The sequence below is a fragment of the Hypanus sabinus genome, chromosome 16 (genome assembly GCF_030144855.1).
Source record: "Hypanus sabinus isolate sHypSab1 chromosome 16, sHypSab1.hap1, whole genome shotgun sequence".
NCBI lineage: Eukaryota > Metazoa > Chordata > Chondrichthyes > Myliobatiformes > Dasyatidae > Hypanus > Hypanus sabinus.
In genome coordinates, this window is record NC_082721.1 from 42,480,215 (window position 1) to 42,505,176 (window position 24,962).

Genomic DNA, 24,962 nt, shown 5'->3' on the forward strand with positions numbered 1-24,962 from the left:
GGGAAGGGCTCATTATGATCCTATTAGGAAGGAACTTGGGAGAGTAAATTGGGAACAGATTTTGTCAGATGTATAATGGAAATGTGCAGGTTGTTTAACACACTAAGGATTCTGGAAACGTTTGTCCCACTGAGTGAGAGAAATGATGGTAGGGTGAGTAACCACGACCAAGAGGAAGAAGATAGCATACTTAAGGTTTAGAAAGCAAGGATTAGACAGGGCTCTTAAGAATTATATTGTAGCCAGGAAGGTGCAGAAGAAGAGTCTTGGGAAAGCTAGAAGGGGAAAAGTGAAGGCCAGTAGGATTGAGAAAAACTCTCAGATGTTCTACACATACGTGAAGAACAGGAAGATGACTAGAGTCAGGTAGGACCAAACAGGGATAAAAGAAGAAACATGCCTGGAGTTATAAGTGGTAGGAGAGGCCCTCAATGAATATTTTGCTTCAGTATTCACCAGTAACAGGGACCTTGACGAATGTGAGGACTGCATAGAACATGCAAATATGCCACAGCATGTCAAGAACAGGTTAAGAAAGAGGAAAGAGGATGTGCTAGAACCTTTGAAAAACATTAGGACTGATAAGACCCAAGAGCCAAATTGTATATACCCCAGGTTACTATGGAAAACAAGGGAAGAGACTGCTGTGCCTTTAGTGATAATCTTTGCACCCTTTGGTCAAGAAATGTTAATAGGGGTAATCGTGAGAATTTCAGACCAGACAGTCTTACATTAGAGGTGGGCAAACTGTTATAAGCATTTGGAGAAGCAAAGTCTGATTAGGGATAGTCAGCATTGCTTTGAGGGGCGAGTCATGCCACATGACTTTTTTTTTTGAGGTAGAAAGGTGGATGTGGTAGGTATGAATTTTAGTAAGGCATTCAACAAAGTTATCAATGGTGGGCTCATTCAGAAAGTCAGGAAGTATGGGATCTAGGAAGCTTGGCTCTGGGCTCAGAAATGGCTTGCCAGTGGAAGGCAGAGGGTGATAGTCGTTGAAAAGTATTCTGCCTGCAGTTTAACGACGTGTGTTTCGCAGGGATCTATTCTGGGGTCTCTGCTTTTTGTGATTTTTATAAATGACTTGCAAGAGGAACTGGAAGAGTATGTCAGTAAGCTTACAGAGAACATGAAGATTGGTGGTTCCATGGATAGTGTAGAAGGTTGTCATAGCACACTGACAGGATGCTAAGTTGGGCTAAGAAATGACAGATAGAGTTCAATCCAGAAAAGTATGAAGTGATGGACTTTGGATGATCAAAATTGAAAGCAAATACAGGGTTAATGGCAGGATTCTTAGCACTGTGAAAGAATAGAGGGACCTTGGCATTCACACTCATCGATTCCCTCAAAGTTGCACTGAAAGTGTATGAAAGAGTATACTGTTCATGCTGGGAGATGCTTCACTGCAGCAGGCCCTGGAAAGCTTTTGAAGGTAGAGGGTAAAATAGATTCAGCAAAATACAGGGAAATCCTGGAGGAAAACCTGATATAGTCTGAAAGAGAATTGCCACTTGGGAGTAGATTTGTTTTACAGCAAGACAATGACCCCAACCATAAAGTCAAAGCTACATAGGAATGGCTTAAAAACAACAAAGTTAATGTCCTATAGTGGCCAAGTCAGATTCTAGACCTCAACCCAATTGAGAATTTGTGGCTCCACTTGAAAAGGGCTTTTTTTTTAATTCCTCCATCATTGTCCCTTCACAAAGATCTATTTAAAATAATTTGACAGAATAGATCTGTTAAGTGAAAGCAGGCAACTCGTCCCACTGAAGTAACTGAAAACTACCACAGCAGGTTTGACTACCATTAAGCTTACAGTGAAATTCAGTAAATATAAAGAAAATTATGAGAGCCTGTTAGTTTATCAGCAAGGGCTCAAAATTCAACAAAATGGGAATGATTCTAATAATTTTCCATGAGCCAAAAGGAGTAAGACAGCATCAAAACCTGGCAACAAATTCAACAGCAAAGCCTTGGACCCTAACGCTGGTTATTGAGGAAGATCAGTGTTACCAACTCTGGCTGGCCACACTTCTGAAAGCTTCACTGCATTACTATCTGCATCCAGAAGGCAGGTCTCTGCTAGGAAATATATTAATGACTGCAAAGATTTGCTTTATTTATCTATATACATCAAAACAGAGCAGTGGTAAGGAACAGCCCTGGATTGCACTCATATTTAATTGCAGTAAAGCTACTGTAAATGGTAGCTAGCAAGAGAGCACCATCAGGAAGGAGGTTTACACTGAAGATTAGTTAAAATATTGGCAACCGAAGGATGATTCTGTGGGTGGGACAAGGACACTATTAATAAAGCTTTTAGCAAGTCCTGAAGACATCAACCAACATCTTTTAAGATGCCTTGTATTATTATACCAGATCTTTAAAAAAAATTCTCTGGCCCATAAAGTAATCAAGAAGGTACAGGCTGAACTCCCATCTCATCTGAAAAACTTGGGTGTAGGAATCAGAAAAAGGCTGAAGAAAAGCAACTTACCTTTCTTTCACCGAGTTTCAGAAGAATTGCACGCTGCATTCCTCTAGAAATATGTTTCATAGAAAGTTAATTCCCCAAAAGTTGGGCCATGTCTCCATTGGGCAGGTATTCTACACGCAGTGTGAATTGCAATTATGTGCAAATCTGACATTTGGAACAGCAACCTCTTTCACCAAGGCTTCAGGAATTCTGAAGAAAGCTCTTTTAGGAAATCTAGCCTTTTCTTTCTTGCTGCTAATGTGTATTATGTTATTTTGTGATCAAGTTCCTTACTTCTTACAGAGCATAGTGAACTGAAGTAAAGTGTAATCCACGTAAACATCCGTGTGCATCTACCAGATTAATGCCGACCACAAGATGACACAAGTCAACAACAAATATAGTATTAGCACCCAACAGATGAGTATCTATCACAGCCCAAAGATACTTCCAAAGTTACAGTAACTGAGCTTGAAGGAATATGACCAGTAAAAAACAATTATCCACGTTTAAAAAGCAAACACGAGGAAATCTGCAGACGCTGGAAATTAAAGCAATACATACAAAATGCTGGTGGAACACAGCAGACCAGGCAGCATCTGTAGGAAGAAGCACTGTCAAGGTTTCGGGCCGAGACCCTTCGACAGGACAGAGGGTCCTCAGCCCGAAACATCGACAGTACTTCTTCCTATCGATTATCCACATTTATATACTTATTACCATAGGTTAAACAGGCCTCAATTTTTACACACTCAGGATCATGCCTGCTAAATTTACTTACGGCATGACAATGTCCCTACTGTGACAATGACAGTGACCAGTGACAGTGGTTTCTACGCAATGCAAAACAATGCAATCCCTATTCTGGCAAAACACAATTATTCGTATAATCAAAACTGTAGGTAAAGGTCCAGCTTAGGTTTATTAGTGCTGCCTATAACATGAGAGATACCAGAAAGTCAAAAGTCTCCAATATAGATCAAGGAAACTTCCAACAGTTTAAACACTATCCTCTAGTGAGTGATGCAGAGCAGGGAGCAGGGGCCTGGCAGAAACCTGTATAATATCCTGAAATATCAAGTAAGGTAGTCAGGATTGATAACTGATGTACCCATTTGGCAAAATGGCATTGACTTTAAATATGCCAAAGTACAATTATTTGTTGTTAAACATTTGCAGTTAATGAAGTAACAGTGGCTGGTGGTGAAAGAATTTGTCAAATCAGCATCCATGTAGTATCTGAACTTACCAAGATTTGGGTTCTCCAAAGTGCAAATAGTTAATGCTGTAGAGATCCATATCTTCGGTGTGCCAGGCAAATGTGGTTTTCCACATTCCAAAGTACAAGTATGGAGTATTCACACCTTCAATCACAATTCCACACTCCTGCTCCACCATATCCAGCAATGTGTTCAGATTTCCGATATTCCACTCCTCAATGTTCTGTAACAAATGGTGGCAGTGGAAAGGTTACAACAGATTACTTTTAGACCATACACTATAATGTGTAGTAGAATCTGCATGGTGCAGTGTTCAAATGCCTACATGCACAAATTTAACCCAACATTTGGGTACTGTAGTGTATGCAGTCAATCCAATGTAATAAAATTATTAATTGATATAAAATAAGAGCATAATTGGCTTAAAATGCAGACAACTAAGTTAAAACAGCAATTAAAGTTTGTCATATTTTAAAACAGCAAATTTATGTTTTAACCACGCATGGCCAAGTGGTTAAAGCATTAGACTAGTGATCTGAAGGTCGCTAGTTCGAGCCTCAGCTAAGGCAGCATGTCATGTCCTTGAGCAAGGCACTTAACCACACATTGCTCTGCGACGACACCAGTGCCAAGCTATATCGGCTCTTGCCCTTCCTTTGGACAACATCGGTGGCATTGGAGAGGGGACACTTGCAGCATGGGCAACTGCCGGACTCCCATGCAACCCTCCACAGGCCTGCGCCCTGGAAACTTTCCAAGGTGCAAATCCATGGTCTCTCGAGACTAATGGATGCCTATTTATTTATTTCTTTAGTTCAAGGAAAATACAGCTGTAATGGAGTCTGCAATGTAGATCTTTACTGCTTCCACATCTCGAGGATTAAAGAAATAAATTACTTAAACCTCCCTGTAAGGACAGACACGAATTAATTAGAAGGCATGTCAATCTTAACAGCACACCATCTGCTATTCTGTCAAGAATCATGAGGGAATCCAAATCTGTATCAATGCAACTGCAACAAGATTCACCACAGCAACTCCTCCCACTCTGGTGAATTTAAACAATGACAAATACAACTGACATGTTGATCTGGATCAAAAAACAATAACCTAAAATTAAAAAGAGGACCAGTTTTATCTCACAGAAAAAGACTTAATCTACAAAAGATTCTAAAATAAATTAAATCAACATAGGTACACAACCAGCTGGTAGTTTCCTTTTTTTTAAGTTTAAGCAGAATTCCAGCAAGTTAACTCATGCTTAGCCACCTATCACATGTAAATGTACACTGATATCTCTACTTGTTAGACAACATTCAACTGGACTCAGTGTCACCAATTTAGAAAGGGAACCATTGCTGTTCATCAACCCACAGATAAAATGGATATCTGCAAACACGGGTGAGGATCAAGCTTAAATGAGTAATGTCTGGATGCGCAAACACACGCACGCGCATAATAAATTTTGACAAAGAATGTTAACTCAAGTAAATGTACTGAAAATTCATAAAGGGTAAAGTAAACACGTAATACAACATGCTTCTGACGCACATGAGCTATTGTGAAGATTTGCAAAGATAAAACCCAGCAGCAATTTATTGTTTAATTAAGATGTTGACAGTAAGATCTATTTATACATGAGATTTGATTAAATGAAGGCCACAATTAAAACACATTCTTCTATCCCTTTTCAAATCCATTCCAAAGCATTCAAGAACGCACTCTTTATGGAGCAACAAACGGAAAACTCTGGGAGGAGCTCAACAGATCGTCCATGGAGGGGAATACACTGTCAATATATTGGGTCAAACCCATTCATTTGGACTGTTAAAAGGCCCAGTGTGATGATATGCAACCCTAATCACCACCTACCAAATCCTTTCTGATGCCAGTAAAATCAGCCTTTCTCCAATTTAGAATCTCAATGCAAGGAAAACATTTTACCCTTCTCCATATTTATATTGAAACTAATAGAATTATGATCACGAGATGCAAAATGTTCCCCTTCTGTCATCTGCCCAGTCTCATTCCCTAATCAGGAGACCCAGAATCACAGCCCCTCTAATTGGGACATCTATATATTGATTAAGGAAACTTTCCTGAACAAATTCGACAAACTACTTCCATCTAGTCCTTTTACACTGTGGGAGTCCCAGACAATATGTGGAAGGTTAAAATCACCTATTACAATCTTATTTTTCTTCCAACTGCCTGCTATCATCCTTCAAATTTGCTCCTCTAAAACCTGCTGACTACTGGAAGATCTATAATATAATCGCATTAATGTGTTCATCCTTTTCTTACTTCCTCAGTTCCACCCATATAGCCTCAGTAGACAAACTCTCCAGTCTGTCCTGTCTGAACACTGCCACGAAACTTTTCCTGACTAGCATTGCCACCACTGCCCCTTTAATCCCTCCCCTTCTATCATGCCTAAAACCATGGAAACTCAGAACACTGAGCCACTATTCCTGCCTCTCCTGTAACTAAATCTCACTAATGGAATAAAACAATAATTTCACATACTAATCCATGCTCCAAGATCACCTAGCTAATCTATAATTCTCATTGCATTGAAATAAACACAAAGAGCATTATTACCACCATAATTCCCACCTCAGTATTTTAGTTCATTTCTTCATATGCAGACCTAGCATCTCCTTTCCCCACAACCATTCCACTGGCTGCTCTGGCATCTAGTTCCCATCTTCCTGGAGCAGCATTAACAAACTTTCCCACAAGGATACTGGCCCCCTCCAGTTCAGATGCCAACAATCCAGTTTGGGCAGATCTCATCTTCCAGAAGACCATAAGATATAAGAGCAGAATTAGCCTTCAAGTCTGCTCCACCATTTCATCATGGCTGATCTGTTTTTCCTCTCATCCCCAATCTCCTGCCTTCTCCCTGTGTCCCCTCATCCCCTGATCAATCAAGAATCTATCAACCTCTGCTTTAATATACATAAAGACTTGGCCTCCACAGCTGCCCATGGCAACAAATTCCCAGATTCACCACTCTCTAACTAAAGAAATTCCTCTGTGTCTCAGTTCTAAAAGGATGCCACATTATTCTGAGGCTGTGTCCTCTGGTCTTAGACACTACCACCAGAGGAAACATCCTCTCCACATCCTCTCTATGAAAGCCTTTCACCATTTGATAGGTTTCAATGAGGTCACTTCTCATTCTTCTGAATTCTAGTGAGTAGAGGCCCAGAACCATTAAACGCTCTTCATATGGCAAGCTGTTCAATCCTGGAATCATTTTTGTGAAACACCTTTGAACCCTCTCCAGTTTCAGAATGTCCTTTCTAAAATAAAGGGTATAGAACTGCTCACAATACTCCAAGTGAGGCCTCACCAGTGCTTTCTAATGTCTCAACATTACAACTTTGCTTTTATATTCTAGTCCTCTTGAAATGAATGCTAACATCACATTTGCCTTCCTCACCTCAGACCCAACCTGCAAATTGACCTTTAGGGAATCCTGCACAAGGTCTCCCCAGTCCCGTTGTGCCTCAGTTTTATTTGTATTACCTCTCCATTTAGAGAAGTTAATCCTTTCATTTCTTCTTCCAAAGAGCATGACAATACACTTGCGAACACTGTATTCCATCTGACGCTTCTTTGTCCAGTCTCCTAATCTGTCCAAGTCCTTTTGTAGCGCCTCTACTTCCACAAAACTACCAGCCCCTCCACCTATCTTCAATATGCCTGCAAACTTTACAACAAAGCCATTAATTTTGTCATCCAAATCACTGACATACAACATAAAAAGTATCTGTCCTAACACAGATGCCTGTGGAATACCTCGTCACCAGCAGCTGGCCAGAAAAGGCTCCCTTTATTCCCACTCTTTGCCTCTTGCCAATCAGCCACTCCTTTATCCATGCCAGAATCATTCCTGTAATACCACAGGCTCAGACATTGTTAAGCAACCTCATGTGTGACACCTAGTCAAAGGCCTTCTGCAAATTTAAGTACAGAACATCAACCAATTCTCCTTTGTCTATCCTGCTTATTATTTCTCCAAAGAATTCCAACAGATTTGTCAAGCAAGATTTTCCCTTGAGGAAACCATGCTGACTACGGCCTTTTTTATCATGTGCCTCCAAGAATCCCAAAACCACATCCTTAACAATCAACTCCAACATCTTCCCAACTACTGAGAGCAGTCTAATTGGCCTAGATTTCCCTTTCTTCTGCCCCACTCCCTTCTTAAAGAGTGGAGCGACATTTGTAATTTTCCAGTTTTCCAGAACCATTCCAGAAACCAGTAATTCTTGAAACATCATTACTATAACTTCCACAATCTCTTCAGCCACCTCTTTCAGAATGCTGTGGTGTACACCATCTGGTCCAGGTGAATTATTTACCTTCGTATCTTTCAGCTTTCCAAGAACCTTCTTTCTAGTAATGGTAACTTCACACACACCATGTCCTCAAAACCTGGAATTCCCACCATACTGCTAAGTGTTTTCCACAGTGAGGACTGATGCAAAGTACTTATTCAGTTCATCGACTATTCCTTGTCCTCATTACTACCCTGGAAAAGAACCCAATGATCCAAAACTTTGAAGCCCTCCCTCCTGCACAATCTCCTTAGCCACACGTTAAATTGTATCATCTTCCTATTTCAAGCCTCATGAGCACATGGCACGGGTAGCAATCCTAAAATCACCACCTTGGAGGTGCTTCCTGTCCTTTAAATTAGAACCCAACTCCCTGAACTCACTGTGCAGCACCTTCTCACCCTTCCTCCTCAAGTCACTGGTACTGAGATGGACCATGACCTCTGGCTGTTCATCTACCCCTTTAAGAATGCCATGGACTGGATTTAAGATGTCCCTGACCCTGGCACCTGAGAGGCAACACACTATCTGTGAATCTCTTTCTTGTCCACAGAACCTCTCCACTCCCCAAACCAATGAATCCCCTATCACTTCTGCTCACCTCTTCTCCCCCCTTCCCTTCTGAATCACAGAGCCAGACTCAGCGCCAGAGACCTGACTGCCATGGCTTTCCTCTGCTAGGTCATTCTCCACACACACCCCCACCAAATAGTATGCAAATCAATATACCTGTTATTGAGGGCAATGGCCACAGCCACATCCTGTCTTCCAAAATTCCATAATAAGAGCACTCCACCATCCTAACAGGCATTCCCAATGCTATAAAGAAAGCAGGAAAGCAACTTGCCCTCCACCTCTTCTTTCTGAAGCCTCATGAGCCAAAGCTTCAGCTCTCCACTCTAACCCCCTGACCCATTCAAATCTCACTTCTTTTTTTGGCCCTAGCCAACTGCCAAGTAATCCAAACAATTTCAAACTCTGCAGAAAATCCTGACAAGCCTCGCTTGATTTTTAAGTCTGGCACATTACTCTTCCATAAGTCACAGACCCAAACAATCTCAAGCTTCATACAGGCTTGGAGTAGGTGAAGTAGTCATCATAACATTGTGGGGCAAAAGACCTGTACTGCACTGTAATGTTCTATGTTCTTCTAAACCCAAATGGACACCAACCTAACCTGTCTCATCTATGCTCATAAGAGAACCCATCCTCTTAGATAAAATAAACCTTCCAAGAAACTGCTTCCCTTTAAATGACATAATTCAGAAACTGTGGTTTTAAAGTCAAAGTTGAGGTTATTATCATATACACAAGTACATGTATACACAGATGCAATGGAAAAACTTGCAGCATCATAAACACATATTATTGGAGAAACATTTAATTTTTAAAAAGTATGCAAGAAAGAATACAACTGAACAAAAAAAATGTCCATTGACGTGCGAAGTGGTGATAGTATTGCTATGCTCAGATGTATCTGCCCAATCTGTTAAGTGCAAATTGGATTTGTCCAGAAACCCTCTGCCTTGTGAACTAATATTTGAGGCACACAACCTTCACAAACAAAACTTCACCCCTCCCCAAGCGTTCCAAACCCTATCATGATCCTTTCTTTCCCAGAAACTCACTTTGCCAAGAGGCCTTCTATTTGTTGTCAGTCTTGTGGTGGAAGCAAATCCTGGCAGAGCCATCATTGAATGGGAAGTGCTCCTGCACAATAAGAAGTCAGCATATTCTAGCTCCCAGTATGTAATGAGGGAACTGTTTCATTCATCAACACAAAGTCAGATAGTGGCCAACTCAACAATTCCACAACTGCTGAGCTGCAGATTGAATGATCTGGCTTACAGCTCCTCTTGCATACTTAGGGGCTTTTTGTCAACATGAGACTATGTTCCTTTATAATTTAATGACACATTTCCCACTAGCATTTTGCATATCATGATCACATTTGTTCATTCACTTGCTTCACAAATCTCCAATAAAGTTATTGCAATCCATCCATCCATTATATTTTGATTTTTTTTGCTTTGAACACTATGTGGGGGACACAGTAATGTCTAGGTGCAGTCACAGGTAATGTAGATAGCTGTGAATTATCATGCACTGCATCTCAGAACTTGTGTTCCTCTGAAACACCATTCATAATCAGCATGCTCAATGAAAAGTTGCCAGGTATAAATACAAATTATGATACACTGAAGGCACAAACCCTTCTTTTGGAAAGAGAAAAACCGTAATGATCCCTAGAACAAAGATGAAATAAAACCCTGAGAAAAGCATTTTCATGGCATCACATTCACAACTTGCAACATGCAGGCTGAATTTGAAGGGGAACTACTAAATGTTTATTTGTACAAAAAGATTCATGCTCTTTTTGAAAAGTGCCTCTACTCACACTGTCATACAGAGAACCACTGATATCAGCTCCGTAGATGGGAGAAACAAAGGTCAGGTTCTTCCAGTATTTGCGTTCAAGATCATCAAAATCTATATGACGTGGTGTACAATATCTGAAAGAGAGGGATTAAATTTTATTTTATATTACTTTCCTTCCATAAATATGTTGCTCTGTTTTGATAGATTGCAGATGGATAAATTCCAGGTTGGATTGCTGGATAAAATGTACCCCAGGCTCGTAAAGGAAGCAAGGGATGGAAGAATGGAGGTTCTACCATTTCCCAAACCCCTTTAACTACAGGTGTGCTGTTAGAAGTCTGAAAGATTGCAAATGTGTGGTACTGTTATCCTAATACAAAAACAGAAAGGGTTAGGGTGAATGATTAGGGCATATTATTAAACAGTAACGAGTGTAAATCAGCACTTAGACAACACAGGCTTATCGAGAGCAGTTACCAGGGATTTGTTAAGCCAAAGTCATGTCTAACTACTGAACAAAAGGAACATGCTAAGCAGGAATTTCAGCAATGTGCCAATTAAAATTGGGGAAATAGAAGCCCTCAGGATCACAAGGGAAGTGTCAGGCTAAAGGGTAATAATCAAGGTGGGCACAAAAAGTCAGAAAAGTCTGTTGAGTGTGAGATAATTCATCTAAGATGCATTGTATGCAAAAAGATGACTGAAGCAAATGCAGCATCTCTGAAGCAATAGCCAGTGAGGGTTGGGGGGGGGGGGCATGTATAATACAAAGACACTGAGTAACAAATAGGTACTGAGGGTCTTATGGAGGCACTGAACTTTAGAGGTGTGAAAGGGAATTACAAATTCAGTTGAACTAGAGGGAGAATGCAAAAGGGATTTTCAATCTGGCTTCCAGGGTGGGTTAATTATGGTTAGAAAAGGAAGGTTAGACTGAAGTTATCTCTCTAGGAAAAAAAGCCTTTTAGGGGATTTAATTAAAGTGGATTTTTTTTAATCTACAGAATAATTTGAATAGAATTTTAGAAACAAATCATTTTCTTCACAACAAGTAGGTGGTTAAAAACTCACTCATCAAATGAATGATCAAGGCAGACACCTTCACATTTAATCTGTACTTGCTTGAGTTTTTAAAGAATTACAACCTAAACCAAAAACTGAGAAGCTGGAGTAAATTAAACATTCTAATTTATGAAATAATCAAAACATTCTGACTAGCACAACCAGAAAGGCCAAATAGTCCCTTTTAATGATGTACAGTAACTACCTACCATTCCATGAAATACTGAAATCACAGGAGAGGATGATAAATTAATCACAGAAAGCACAGCAATTTTAAACAACCCAGCAAACATTAATATCTTACAAATGATTCTATGCATTCAGAATGTTTGAAATTACTCCACAGTTGACCCTCTGATGTTTGTGCCAGAAGAGCTCTTAGCTGTAATTATCTGCACCATTTTCTCTCTCAGTCTTTCAAGTTATTCATTGCCCTTGTCATGAGATGGAATTACAAAGTCTCCCTTTGTTGTTACGCCTCCTGTGTCCCCATTTCCACCCACATCAAAAGAAGTGCAAGCATAGGCGTAGTTGGCACTCAACTAGATATGCTTTTCACATCAGACTAGTCCCATCATATCTATTTCTACAAGTCTTCAGATTCCTTCATGCCAAAGCAGTGGAAAACATCTGTTCAGCTGCTTTTGTTCTGTATCAAGTAGTTACACACAAGGACCATTTCCCCTCCACCTTTCACCCTCCCTTCTCTCTCCCTTCCCCTTTTAAATCTACTCCTCAGCTCTTTTTTCTCCAGTCCTACTGAAGGGTTTCGGCCTGAAACATTGACTGTACTCTTTTCCCTAGATGTGGCCTGGCCTGCTGAGTTCCTGTGTAGTAGACTGATTGGACTAGTAGTCTGGTGTTAGTGCGGATTATGGAGTTTCCAGCAGTTCTATATCAACATCTGTATCACCCCTTGCATTACCTACCCCCCTACTGTCCATAGAGTGTTTGGGATCCAGAGTGCCTCCCCTTTTAAATCTACCCCTCAGTTTTTTTTTCTCCAGTCCTGCTGAAGGATTTCGGCCTGAAACATTAACTGTAATTTTTTCCATAGATAATGCCTGGCCTGTTGAGTTCCCCCAGCATTTTGTGGGTGTTGCTCAGATTTCCAGCATCTGCAAATTTTCTCTTGTTGTAGTCTACTCCACAGTGTCAGTGAAATGCACTCCCTCAAATTCTGGTGTCAATACTTACTACTGGGTATTAATTGGGGACGCTAGCACCACATGAGAATGTAAGTACATAATCTGTACTGATACTCAGAACTGACAGAGATTTATCAATTTAACATTCTTCGGATAGAACATTAATTTACGGGACCATCTCAGTTAAACATGAGATTTTATGGTCCTAATCTGAAAAACAATGTCCCTCACTAACCTTGTAGGCACCAGTACCACAGAACTTTCAAATAGGTTACAGAAAGAAATAAAACTGTCAACCCTTCCCCCCTCCCCCTTAACCCCTCCCCCCAAACATATCCCTAAAGAAAAAAAAAGAAAAAAGAAAGAAAGAAAGAATGCCTGGATATCGGAAGATCCCCCCACATGCTCCATGCAGTTCATAAAAGCTTTAATATGTATATTTAATTCTTTCCCCAGATAACCAATAATTTTATCTTCGGAGCACCTATATATTTAATCCTATCTTTTGTAAATAAGGGCGCCAAATTTTCAGAAACATTTCATATTTCTCTCTTAAATTATAAGTAATTTTTTCAAGTGGAATGCAGCTAAAAATTTCATTCTTCCAACGATCTATACTTAAGTATGAATCTGATTTCCAAGTAACTGCAATAGCCTTTTTGGCTACTGCCAATGCAATTTTTATGAATTCTTTCTGATATTTATTCAATTTGGATTTGATTTTATCCCTTCAATATCGCCAAGTAAAAATAATGTTGGATTATGTGGAAGTTGTATTCCAATAATTTGTTCCAGTAAAACTCTTAAATTTGTCCAAAAAGGTTTAATTTTAAAACAAGACCAAGTAGAGTGTAAAAAAGTACCAATTTCTTGATTACAACAAAAACATTGATCAGATAAATTTGAGTTTAATCTATTTATTTTTTGTGGTGTAATATATATTTGATGTAAAAAGTTAAATTGTATTAATCTTAGTCGAACATTTATTGTATTTGTCATACTGTAAAGACAAAATCTTGACCAACTTGTTTCATCAATTTTAATATTCAGTTTCCCATTTTCATCTTGACTTATGAATTCCTTGTTTAATTGCCTGTTTTTGAATCAAATTATACATACCAGAAATAATTTTTTTAATTTTTTCTTTATGAATTAGAGTTTCTATTTCATTAGGTTTCGGCAATAACATTGTTTGACCCAGTTTATCTCTTAAATAAGCCCTTAATTGGAAATAACAGAAAAGAATGTTATTTGATATTTATATTTATTCTTTAATTGGTCAAATGACATTAATATACCTCCTTCAAAACAGTCTCCTATATATCTAATCCCTTTGTAAAACCAGTTATATAAAAGTTGATTATCCATTGTAAAAGGGATAAGTTTATTTTGAATTAAAGGTCTCTTTGCTAATAAAGATTTCTTTATCTCATCATCAACATTTAACTTAATCTATAAATCAATCAAATGCTTTAGTATAGGAGTGTAGCAATGTGCTACACACAGCGCTGAAATAACGACACACAGTCAGTAAGTCGTTTCGAGACTAGTTTATTCAAACTTTGCAGTGCTGGTATTTCAATCCCTAGCAGCCGCCCTCTCCCAGCGGAAATGACGTATGAGGTGCATTACCAAAGTCTCTCCCCGCGCGCCAGCTATTTGTGAGTTGGTTCGCCTGCGCAGAAAGTGGGTCGCCACATAACCCCCACCCCCCAGAACCAGCGACACACCCCCCGATGTCCTCAGTCTGGGTCGGACTCTGTTTGGGAGGTCTGCCTCTGCACCACGGTGCCTGAACCGCGACCGGCTGCGCTAAGTCCACATGGGGTGGTTTGAGTCAGTCCACTGTGAAAACCTCCTCTTTCCCCCCAATGTCCAGAACGTACGTGGACCCGTTGTTGTTGATCACCCTGAACAGCCCCTCGTACGGTCACTGTAGCGGCGCCCGGTGTCCACCCCTTCGTACAAACACAAACTTACAGTTTTGCAGTTCTTTGGGTACATGGGTCGGGGTCAGTCCGTGCTGTGAAGTCGGTACGGGGGCCAAGTTGCCGAGCCTCTTGCGTAGTCTGTCCAGGACTGCTGCGGGTTCTTCCTCTTGCCCCCTTGGAGCTGGTATGAACTCTCCTGGGACGGCCAAGGGTGCACCGCACACCAACTCAGCCGACGAGGCGTGCAGATCCTCTTTGGGCACTGTACGAATTCCAAGCAGGACCCAGGGAAGCTCGTCCACCCAGTTAGGTCCTTTCAGGGGGTCCATGAGAGCAGACTTCAAGTGACAGTGGAAGCGTTCCACCAGTCCGTTCCACTGTGGGTGGTAGGCAGTTGTGTGGTGCAGCTGCGTTCCCAACAGGCTGGCCACAGCTGACCACAGGCTGGAGGTGAACTGGGCGCCTCTGTCGGAGGTAATGTGGGCCGGTACCCCGAAGCGTGCTACCCAGGTTGCGATCAGTGCTCGGGTGCAGGAATTGACAGATGTGTCGGTGAGCGGGACCGCCTCTGGCCACCTCGTGAACCAGTCTACCACCGTTAGGAGGTACCACACTCCTCAGGACACTGGTAGGGGGCCCATGATATACACATGACCATGGTTGAACCTCTGGTGGGTGGGTTCGAACTGCTGCGGCAGGGCTTTAGTGTGCCGCTGCACCTTGGCTGTTTGGCACTGCGCGCACGTTCTGGCCCATTCACTGACCTGCTTGCGAAGTCCGTGCCATGCAATCTTGCTGGAGACCAGCCAGACGGTTGTCCTGATAGGTGGGTGCGCCAAACCGTGTATGGAGTCGAAAACTCGCCACCTCCATGCTGCCGGGACAATGGGGCGAGGTTGGCCGGTAGCCACGTCGCACAAGAGGGTCCTATCACCTGGGCCTACGAGAAAGTCCTGCAGCTGCAAACCCAAGACTGCGGTCCTGTAGCTGGGCATCTCATCGTCAGCCTGCTGCGCCTCCGCCAGTGCTACATAGTCCACCCCCAGGGACAGGGCCTGGACAGCTGGTCTGGAGAATGCGTCCGCCACTACGTTGTCCTTTCCCAAGACGTGCTGGATGTCCGTTGTGTACTCTTGAGATGTAGAACAGATGTCGCTGCTGGCGAGCCGACCAGGGATCGGACACCTTCGTGAACGCGAAGGTCAACGGTTTGTGGTCCGTGAACGCAGCGAACGGCCTGCCTTCTAAGTAGTACCTGAAATGCCAGATTGCCAGGCATAGCGCCAACAGTTCCCGGTCGAAAGCACTGTATTTGAGCTCGGGTGGTCGCAGGTGTTTGCTGAAAAACGCCAGGGGTTGCCAGCGACCCTCGATGAGTTGTTCCAGCACCCCACCGACTGCTGTGTTAGATGCATCCACTGTGAGGGCGGTAGGGTCATCCATTCTGGGTGCACCAGCATTGCGGCGTTTGCCAAGGCTTCTTTCGTTTTAAATAAAGCAGCAGCGGACTCTTCGTCCCAGGTAATGTCCTTGCCCTCACCCGACATCAGGGCAATCAGGGCAAGCATGATTCGGGCAGCTGAAGGGAGGGAACAGTGGGAGAAATTGACCATACCTACGAATTCTTGAAGGCCTTTGATTGTGTTGGGTCAGGGGAAATGGCAGACTGCGTCTACCTTAGCGGGCAGAGGGTTTGCCCCGTCTGTAGTGATCCTGTGGCCCAGGAAGTCGATGGTGTCGAGTCTAAACTGGCATTTGGCCGGGTTGATCGTCAGGCCGTATTCACTCAGTCGGGCGTAGAGTTGACAGAGGTGGGACAGATGCTCCTGACGACTGCTGCTGGCTATGAAGATGTCGTCCAAATAGATGAAAGCGGTCCAGGTCGTGTCCCACCGTGTCCATTAACCGCTGAAACGTCTGTGCGGCATTCTTTAGGCCGAACGGCATGCGGAGGAACTCGAAAAGGCCGAAAGGGGTGATGAGTGCCGCTTTGGGGACGTTGTCCGGATGCATCGGGATTTGATGGTATCCCTGGATGAGGTCCACCTTGGAGAAGATCCGTGCGCCGTGCAGGTTTGCTGCAAAATCCTGAATGTGTGGCACAGGGTAGTGGTCCAGTGTTGTAGCCTCGTTCAACCTGCAGTAGTCGCCGCATGGTCTCCAGCCCCCTGTTGCTTTGGGCACCATGTCCAGGGGGGAGGCCCATGGGCTGTCGGACCGCCGTATGATCCCCAATTCCTCCATCCGCTTGAACTCCTCCTTCGCCAGGCGGAGCTTTTCTGGGGGAAGCCTTCGTGCGCAGGCGTGGAGGGGTGGTCCCTGGGTCGGAAGGTGGTGCTGTACCCTGTGTCTGGGCATGGCTGCCGTGAACTGCGGTGTCAGAATCAATGGGAAGCCCGCCAGGAGTCTGGTGAATTCATTGTCCGACAACGTGATGGAATCCAGGTGTGGGGCCGGCAACTTGGCTTCACCCAGGGAGAACGTCTGGAAAGTCTCGGCATGTACCAGTCTTTTCCCTTGCAAGTCGACCAGCAGGCTGTGAGCTCGCAAGAAATCCGCCCCCAGGAGCGGTTGGGCCACGGTGGCCAGTGTGAAGACCCACGTGAACCTGGCACCAAACTGCAGCTGCACTGTGCAGGTGCCGTAGGTCCGTATCGTGCTGCCATTTGTAGCCCTCAGGGTGGGTCCTAGCTTCTTGTTGCAGGTGTCGTACCCCATCGGGGGCAAGACGCTGATCTCCGCTCCGGTGTCGACCAAGAAGCGGCGTCCCAACTGTTTGTCCCAGACATACAAGAGGCTGTCCTGGTGGCCAGCCGCCATAGTCATTAGCGGCAGCTGGCCCTGGCCCTGGTAGGGCAGGTGACAACAGCAGGCTTTTGTGCCTCACCGCTGGTGGTAGAAACACCACTGTTCACTGGCCTCCTCACTCCTGTCTCTGTGTTGTGTGCACCCCCTGCCGGGCCTGGTCTGGTCTGGTCTGCTGTTGGGCGCATGGCCTGGTAATCTGACCGAAGGACGCCACACTCTCCCTTTTGGCTTTCCACAGCACATCTGCCACCTTCCGGGGCTCGCTGTGATCTGCGTCGGCCAGCAGCAGATGTATGTCCTCGGGCAGTTGCTCCAGGAACGCTTGCTCGAACATGAGGCAGGGCTTGTGTCCGTCACCCAGGGACAGCATCTCGTTCATCAATGCTGATGGCACTCTGCCTCCCAAACCATCCAGGTGAAGCAGGCAGGCACCCCGCTCACGCCATGAAAAGCCAAAGGTCCCAATGAGCAGCGCCTTGAATGCTTCATATTTGCGTTCTTCCAGGGGCGACTGTATGAAATCCACAACCTGGGCAGCCGTCTCCTGGTCAAGGGCGCTCACTACAAGGTAGTAACGCGTGGAATCAGAGGATATCTGCCAAACCTGGAACTGGGCTTCTGCTTGGCTAAACCACACACGTGGTCGAAGCATCCAGAAAGTCAGCAGTTGTAACAAAACTGCGTGAACAGATGAAGAGTTGGTCATCTTTGATCCAAATCCCATTTGGACCATCGGGGTCACCAATGTAGCGATGTGCTACACACAGCGCTGAAATAACGACACGTTTCGAGACTAGTTTATTCAAACTTCGCGGTGCTGGTATTTCAATCCCTAGCGCCCGCCCTCTCCCGGCGGAAATGACGTCAGAGGTGCACTGCCAAAGTCTCTCCCACGCGCTGGCTATTTATGAGCCGGTTCACCTGCGCAGAAAGTGGATCGCCACAGGAGATTCTTTCTTTTCCCATATCCATTTAGATTCCCATTTATATATATAAAATCTTCTAGTATATTTTCTCCTATTTTATCTAATTCTATTCTAATCCATGCCGGTTTATCTTCATCAAAAAAAGATGCAATAAATCTAGGTTGATTTGCTTTGTAATAATTCTTAAAATTTGGTAATTGTAACCCTCCTAGGTCAAATTTCCATGTCAATTTTTCCAACGATATTCTTGCCATCTTACCTTTCCAAAGGAATTGCCTCACACATTTATTTAACTCTTGAAAAAACTTCTGCAGTAATTGTATTGGTAGTGTTTGGAATAAATATTGTAATCTAGGGAATACATTCATTTTTACAGCATTGACTCTACATATTAATATTATCGGTAACATCATCCATTTATCAAGATCCTCTTGAATTTTTTTCAATAATGGCAAATAATTTAGTTTATATAAGTTCTTTATATCATTATCAACTCTTATACCTAAATACTTTATACCATTTATCGGCCATCTAAATTGAGTTATTAATCAACATTGACTTTAGTAAGGGGTAAAATCTGTATTTTTCCAATATCTTAAATAAAGAATCCCATTCCAATCTATCAAATGCTTTTTCTGCATCCAAAGCAACTGCCACACTCATTTCTTCCCTCTTTTGTGCCAAATGAATTATGCTAAGTAACTGAGTTATATTATCTGCCGATTGTCTACTTTTAATAAATCCTGTTTGGTCCATGTGTATTAATTTTGGTAAGTATTTAGATATTCTATTAGATAAAATCTTTGCTATTATTTTATAGTTTGTGTTCACCAAAGAAATAGGTCTATATGATGTTGGCTTTAAAAGATCTCTGTCTTCATTTGGCAATACTATTAAAATAGCTGTCGAAAAAGATTCTGGAAGTTTATGCATTCTTTCCTCTTGGTGTATTAGCTCCATAAAAGGAGGAATTAATAAATCTTTAAACTTTTTGTAAAATTCAGGCGGAAAACCATCTTCTCCTGGAGATGTATTACTCTGAAGTGATCCTAGAGCTTCTTCAACTTCTTTTAATGTAAAAGGCATATCTAATCCCTTCTGTTCTTCCGAATTCAATTTTGGGAGAGTTATTTGTGATAAAAATAACGTCACGTGATGACGTAGGATCGAGACTTGGAAATCCAGCTCTCCTGTAAAAAACTAATAAATTAATGTTTAAGTGAAGAAAAGTTAGTAAATATTTTCTAAAAATTACATCTAAACTACTCAGGATTTTCCTTAGATATGCCTCCTAAGCAGAAAAAGAAGAAAACTACTACTTTGAAGACAGTACAAGCTGGGCCGGCCGCCATGAAGAAGCTCGGACTCAAGTGCATCTCACCTCCGGCGAAACAGAACAGGAATCGGCGACAACATCAACAGTCTCCAAGAAGAAACAACAGGAACTGCGCGTGCGCGAAGGAAGGGGCATGCGCGAACATGAGCAATTTGAACTACAAATCCCAGCTACGACTGGAAGTGGAAGTGAAAATGAACCCAAGGTGGATTCGGATTCTCTGGAACATACAGATGAAGATGAGGAGGTAAAAGAAGAACAACAGGAAGAGGTTGGAGGTGGAAGATATTCTGGAGACATAAGAGAAGTTTTGGCGCAAATAATGCATGGATTAAAAGAAATAAAAACATTAAAAATAATAAAAGATATTAAAAATATGAAGACTACGCTTGATAAAATGGTGAAAAAAGGGGAAAATGGACAAGAAAGTTAAAACACAGAGTTGAATCTTAAAACACTACCTGTGCTCAATGATTCTTTTGGCCAATGTCACACAATCCTCTTCTGTAATCTCCTTCATAATTTACGGAAGATATTGAACTGCCCAGATTATCAGGAGGTTTTAGTTTTCACTCAAACATAAAAAACTTTTACCCAGTGAAACTCAAAACCGTATGTAAAATCTATAAAATTTAGTATCCTATCCAGTTAATAGCTCAACTGAAAAATATTAAATATGTTAACATTCACAATCATTTTTACCTTTATGATTCTAGTTAATGTACTGCACACCATCTCTTTCTCAAAACTGGCACATTTTCCTTGATTTGTATTAAATATTTTTAATTTTACTCTTCTCTAGCACTCGCTTCTCACCATTACTATTCTTGTGCTTTTGGCAAAATCTTATGTTTTTAACCAGAGACAACTGCAAAATAGAATGTACCGCTCAAGATTTTAATTAGCCTACTGATCATATTAGTGCAGTGCTTCTTCAAGGACTGGATTATTTCAGTTTTAACCAACAGATAACACATGAAAAAAGTTTGTATATCTATCCTTTGAAAAATCTTGAAAAATAAAACCTTGTGCCACCAATGCGGACAATGCAGGAACTGTACTTTTATTTATTTTACTTTAAGAATGGTATCTGTGTCTTTTGATACGTGTGTGTGCCAGTGGGATGCACAGGTCAATGGTGGAAATTCAGTATATGCACAGGCATATTTTTATGATCACTCAAAAGAAAATGGAGATTGCACTGAAGAAACAACTAAGCCGAGGCCTGAACTAGTCTATGTTTGTTATTGTCACTTTAGATCTTGTTACAGAGATGGGAAACTGTTGTATCATAAAATGCCTGATCTTTTCAAACACTAAAAAAATTTCTTTACTATATAAAGGAGCCTAAAAAGTCACATTCTTTTTTTTGTTTCAATATACCTCCTATTTTACATGATCATTTCAGGTAATGCATTATTTCTGCAATACTGCTCAGTCAATACAAATAATACTGCTCTGTCTTTTCAAATCACTATACTAGTCTTGGTTTCATTTATTTCTCAACCACAAAAACAAGATCTCAATCTGAGTCTACTTTACAGAGACATTTTACAACATTAATTTAGAAGCAAACCAACAATAAAGGCCCCTTACTTCTCACTGTTGGCCAGCTTCCTGTACTCTCCTACAGTCATGGATTTCTTCTGGATGTTGTACTGTGTGAAAAGTCCTGACTGGCCAGTCACCACCTGCTGAATTGGAGCTGGTATAGTCATATCATCTATTTCATCATATGACTTCCTTGGTTTCCACTCCTTAGGTGGAACGACCTGAAAAGGACAGCATATAGAGCAATTAAAAGATATTCAGTTGCCCTGCACCCCCCCAAGATATGCATTAATGATCTGTGGGTTGAGTGCAGCAGGATCTCAAGTAGGGCCTACATGTACAAAGGAGACTTGACTGCACTTGAGGAACTTGCCTGTGCACCGGGAAAAAAATGTATTATTTAGAGTTAGTGCATACCCATTGCAATTTTACAGCACTAATTTATTCTGCGCCACTTACAAATGATACAAGGGCTGATCCATACAGAGCACAGGCAAGCAGTTCAAATTTTTGTACCATTTGTGTCTATATTTCATCATCAAAATCATGCAATTTGGGCCAATCAGTTTGCAAAATAATATGCAGGAACAGAATACAGCAATGAAGTAACGCAATCCGTTTTCTGTGCAGAGAAATTTCTGACACCTTGTAATGAGGCACTAACACCACCAGAGGGGAGCACTGACAAACATCACTACCAGAGCTGGGCACAATTGCAAAATCATCTCCAGAGGGAGGCAGTGGTGTGCCATCACAACCAGTAAGGGAGGTGGGCCATGGCACGCCATCACTACCAAAGGGGGCTGTTGGCAGTGGTGCAAATTCACCTCCGGGGGGGGCAGTGGTACATCATCACCCCCTGAGGGGGGAACAGTTGTGTGACATTGCCTGGCGAGGGAGTCAGTGAGGTACTAGGGTATCAATGGACACCAAAAAGACAGCGACACATCACTTCTGGTAAGGTGGTGGTGTGTTCAATCACAGCAGATTCTACAGTGCTACTGTCCTTTTTAAACATTAATTTTTATGATTGCAAGATCCTGCCAGACATTAAGAACTTAAAAGTACAGCAGGTCTACCCCATCAGTGAGTTCCTCATTGGTGGTGAAAAGGAAGGAGCTAGACTTGGTGCAAATCATGCTGCTGCTTGCATCAAAGAGGCTTCAGAAGAGTCAGTGCATGAAGTCAAATAGTGAGTGCGCATCTCAGTCGCTTTCTAGTGATCACCAGAGCCTCGGGGGCAATGTTAATGTGGAATGCTGCAAGTCTGATTCACTGATTTATTGCAGACATTAGGGGCAGGTAGCAGAGGAACTGCACGGCTTTGGTCATAGCAGGTATGAAGCCTCAAGCCACAGTGTCCACTTACAGCTGCCAGGAGAGAGGCCCCGAAGGTGGTACATTCACTGGGGGCTGTGTGGCACTGTATCCGGGCTACAGTTGGTGATATATTTTACTGATATCCTACATGTGTTTGCTATCTTGTTTGTGCTACATGTACTTTGTGCTGTGTTTTGCACCTTGGTCCTGGAATCTCATCTGGCTATATTCATGAGCATTCGTGTAAGGCTGAATGACAATTAAACCTGAATTCAATTCAATTATCTGAGCATGTCAGCTGGGCAGGCACACAACCTCTGATGAGAAGGGGAATTTCTGAATTAAGTCAACTGGGAGAACTAGCCTCTCCATGCAGATTCAGTGGAATTATAGCTGATCCAAAATTCCTCAAGTACATTTTGCAGCCCTTACTCTGGAACCCTTATTCCCGTACTGATTAAAAGTCCATCAACATCAGCTTTAATATTCACAAGGATTCAATTTCTACAGCTATTTGTAGCATTGAATTCCAAAGATGTTTAGCCCCAGAGAAACTCTTTCTCATCTCAGTTAAATAGGTGCCAATGTATTCTAAGACCATACCCTTTGGTTGTTAACTCTTCTTTTACAGGAGACTATTATTATATACTACCAACCCCATAAGAATCATATCTGTTTCAATATGATGACCTCTCATATTACAAAACTCCATCGTCCCAACGTCCCTCCTGTGAGAACCCCTCCATAGCTGATCACACAGTCCCTGACACCATTCCCAATGAAGTAAGCTCTTCTTGAAATGAGGGACTAAACTTCTTCACATCATACAGTAAAATGTGAATCTGGAATGCATTGCCTAAATGGTGGTGAAGGCAGCTTTTAAGAAGAATTTGGATGAGTAGGTGAATTGCTGAAGGCCATGGACTAAATGCTGATTAATGCGATTTATGTATATGAGCACTTGATGATCAGCATGGACATCCTGAGCTGAAGTGTCTGCTTCTCTTCTACAACGCCATGACTTCCTTTCCTTCTCCCCTGAACCAACATCAAGTCTTTCTTACCACCTGCTGCAGATGGGTTGAGGCTGAGGTCCTAAATTGATTTCTTTAAATCCTGAGGAGTTAAGCACACATTAATTTTCCATTTGTCCATTTTTGCATAACAACCAATTACAAATGAGTTGAGGCTAAGGTCCAACTATTTTTCCATTTGTTCATTATTTCTACATAGCAACCAATTACAAATCTAAGATTCATGCGAATTTTTAAATTGGGAACAGTTGCAAAATGAAAAGCCTGGAGACATTAAAGGGTTGACAAGATGAAAATAAACCATATTATTGCAAAGTACTGGAGCCACACAAAACATATTTTAAAAAGAAACATCAGATGGTGGAATGAATTACAGCAACTTCTATTTATGTAGCACTGTCAAAGAAACATCCCAAGGTGGTTCACAGAGGAGAAAGCCAACAAGCAAAACACAGTGTCACAGACAGTGATATAAAGCACGTATCCAGAACCTCGGTCAAAGGGACAGGTAACAAAGAAAGGGCAGAAAGGGTGAAAGAAAGGGAGATCGGGAATTTCAGGCCTTGCCTGCGGAAGTACATGAGTTTAGTGATTAAATCTGAGGCTGATCAAATGGACAGAAAGTATCTCAAAGGATTATATGTCCCGGAAACAGGGATGACCAAGGCTTTGAAGGAGTTTAGACAAAATACAAAAACATAATTACAAATTTCCACCAAAATTACTTTAAAACCACAACTTTAAAACAATCATTTTATAAAGGTAACACCAGACTCCAATGACAAGCAGCATGGCAGGAATAGGTAGGAATTTCCGTAATGCAACAGATTGACTGATATTAAAATAACCAATGATCAAGTCATTGCAGAAAACTTGACTGATAGGATGTATTACCTTTGCCAGTCCTGCCCGATGGGCTCCCTGAGATTCCATATAAGCAATATATTTTCCAAAATCTTTGAACTCTTCCATAGTTGGATGGAAGGTCATGATCTTGCAGTGTGGATTAGGAGGACCTGGATTTTCTGATGCCATAGTTATGCAAATTCCTATTCAGAAAAAAAGCCAAAGTATTAAAAGTTGCATAAATTGGGTACAAAGAAAAGACAAGTGTAACATTTAAGATCAAGACGGAGTGATGCATTAGCAGTTACATCATCAGCCACTCAGCCTCTGGCAGGCACAAACCAGCACCAAGACAATCAACTACAGGATCTCCGTCTGTTCTGTAAGATGTTGATTCTTATAAGCTGAGCTATCAACAAGGCAATACAAGCATTACAGTGTGTTTATTTAATTCTGAAACAACAGTAGAATTCAGCCTTTAGATTACAGGCACAAAAGGTTTCAAAACAGAAGTTATATCCTGTGCATGGACTGTACCTTATCTCCAAGTCTGGAAAGAGAAACTTAGGC

The 24,962-nt window shown here is 42.0% G+C and overlaps 1 protein-coding gene across 5 annotated transcripts in view; it reads right to left on the reverse strand.

Moving 5' to 3' along the window:
- Positions 1-24,962, reverse strand: part of kdm4b (lysine (K)-specific demethylase 4B) — a 558,544-nt gene that overhangs the window by 442,074 nt on the left and 91,508 nt on the right. For all 5 annotated transcript variants that reach the window (XR_009516110.1, XR_009516111.1, XM_059991637.1 and 2 more), the window contains exons 3-6: positions 24,441-24,595; positions 21,238-21,413; positions 10,450-10,564; positions 3,732-3,925 (exon numbers count right to left, since the gene is read on the reverse strand). Coding sequence is in view for 3 of the 5 variants with exons in the window: in XM_059991637.1 (XP_059847620.1) it covers positions 3,732-3,925; positions 10,450-10,564; positions 21,238-21,413; positions 24,441-24,581 (626 nt within the window). In the remaining 2 variants the exon portion in view is untranslated. The remainder of the gene's footprint in view (positions 1-3,731; positions 3,926-10,449; positions 10,565-21,237; positions 21,414-24,440; positions 24,596-24,962) is intronic.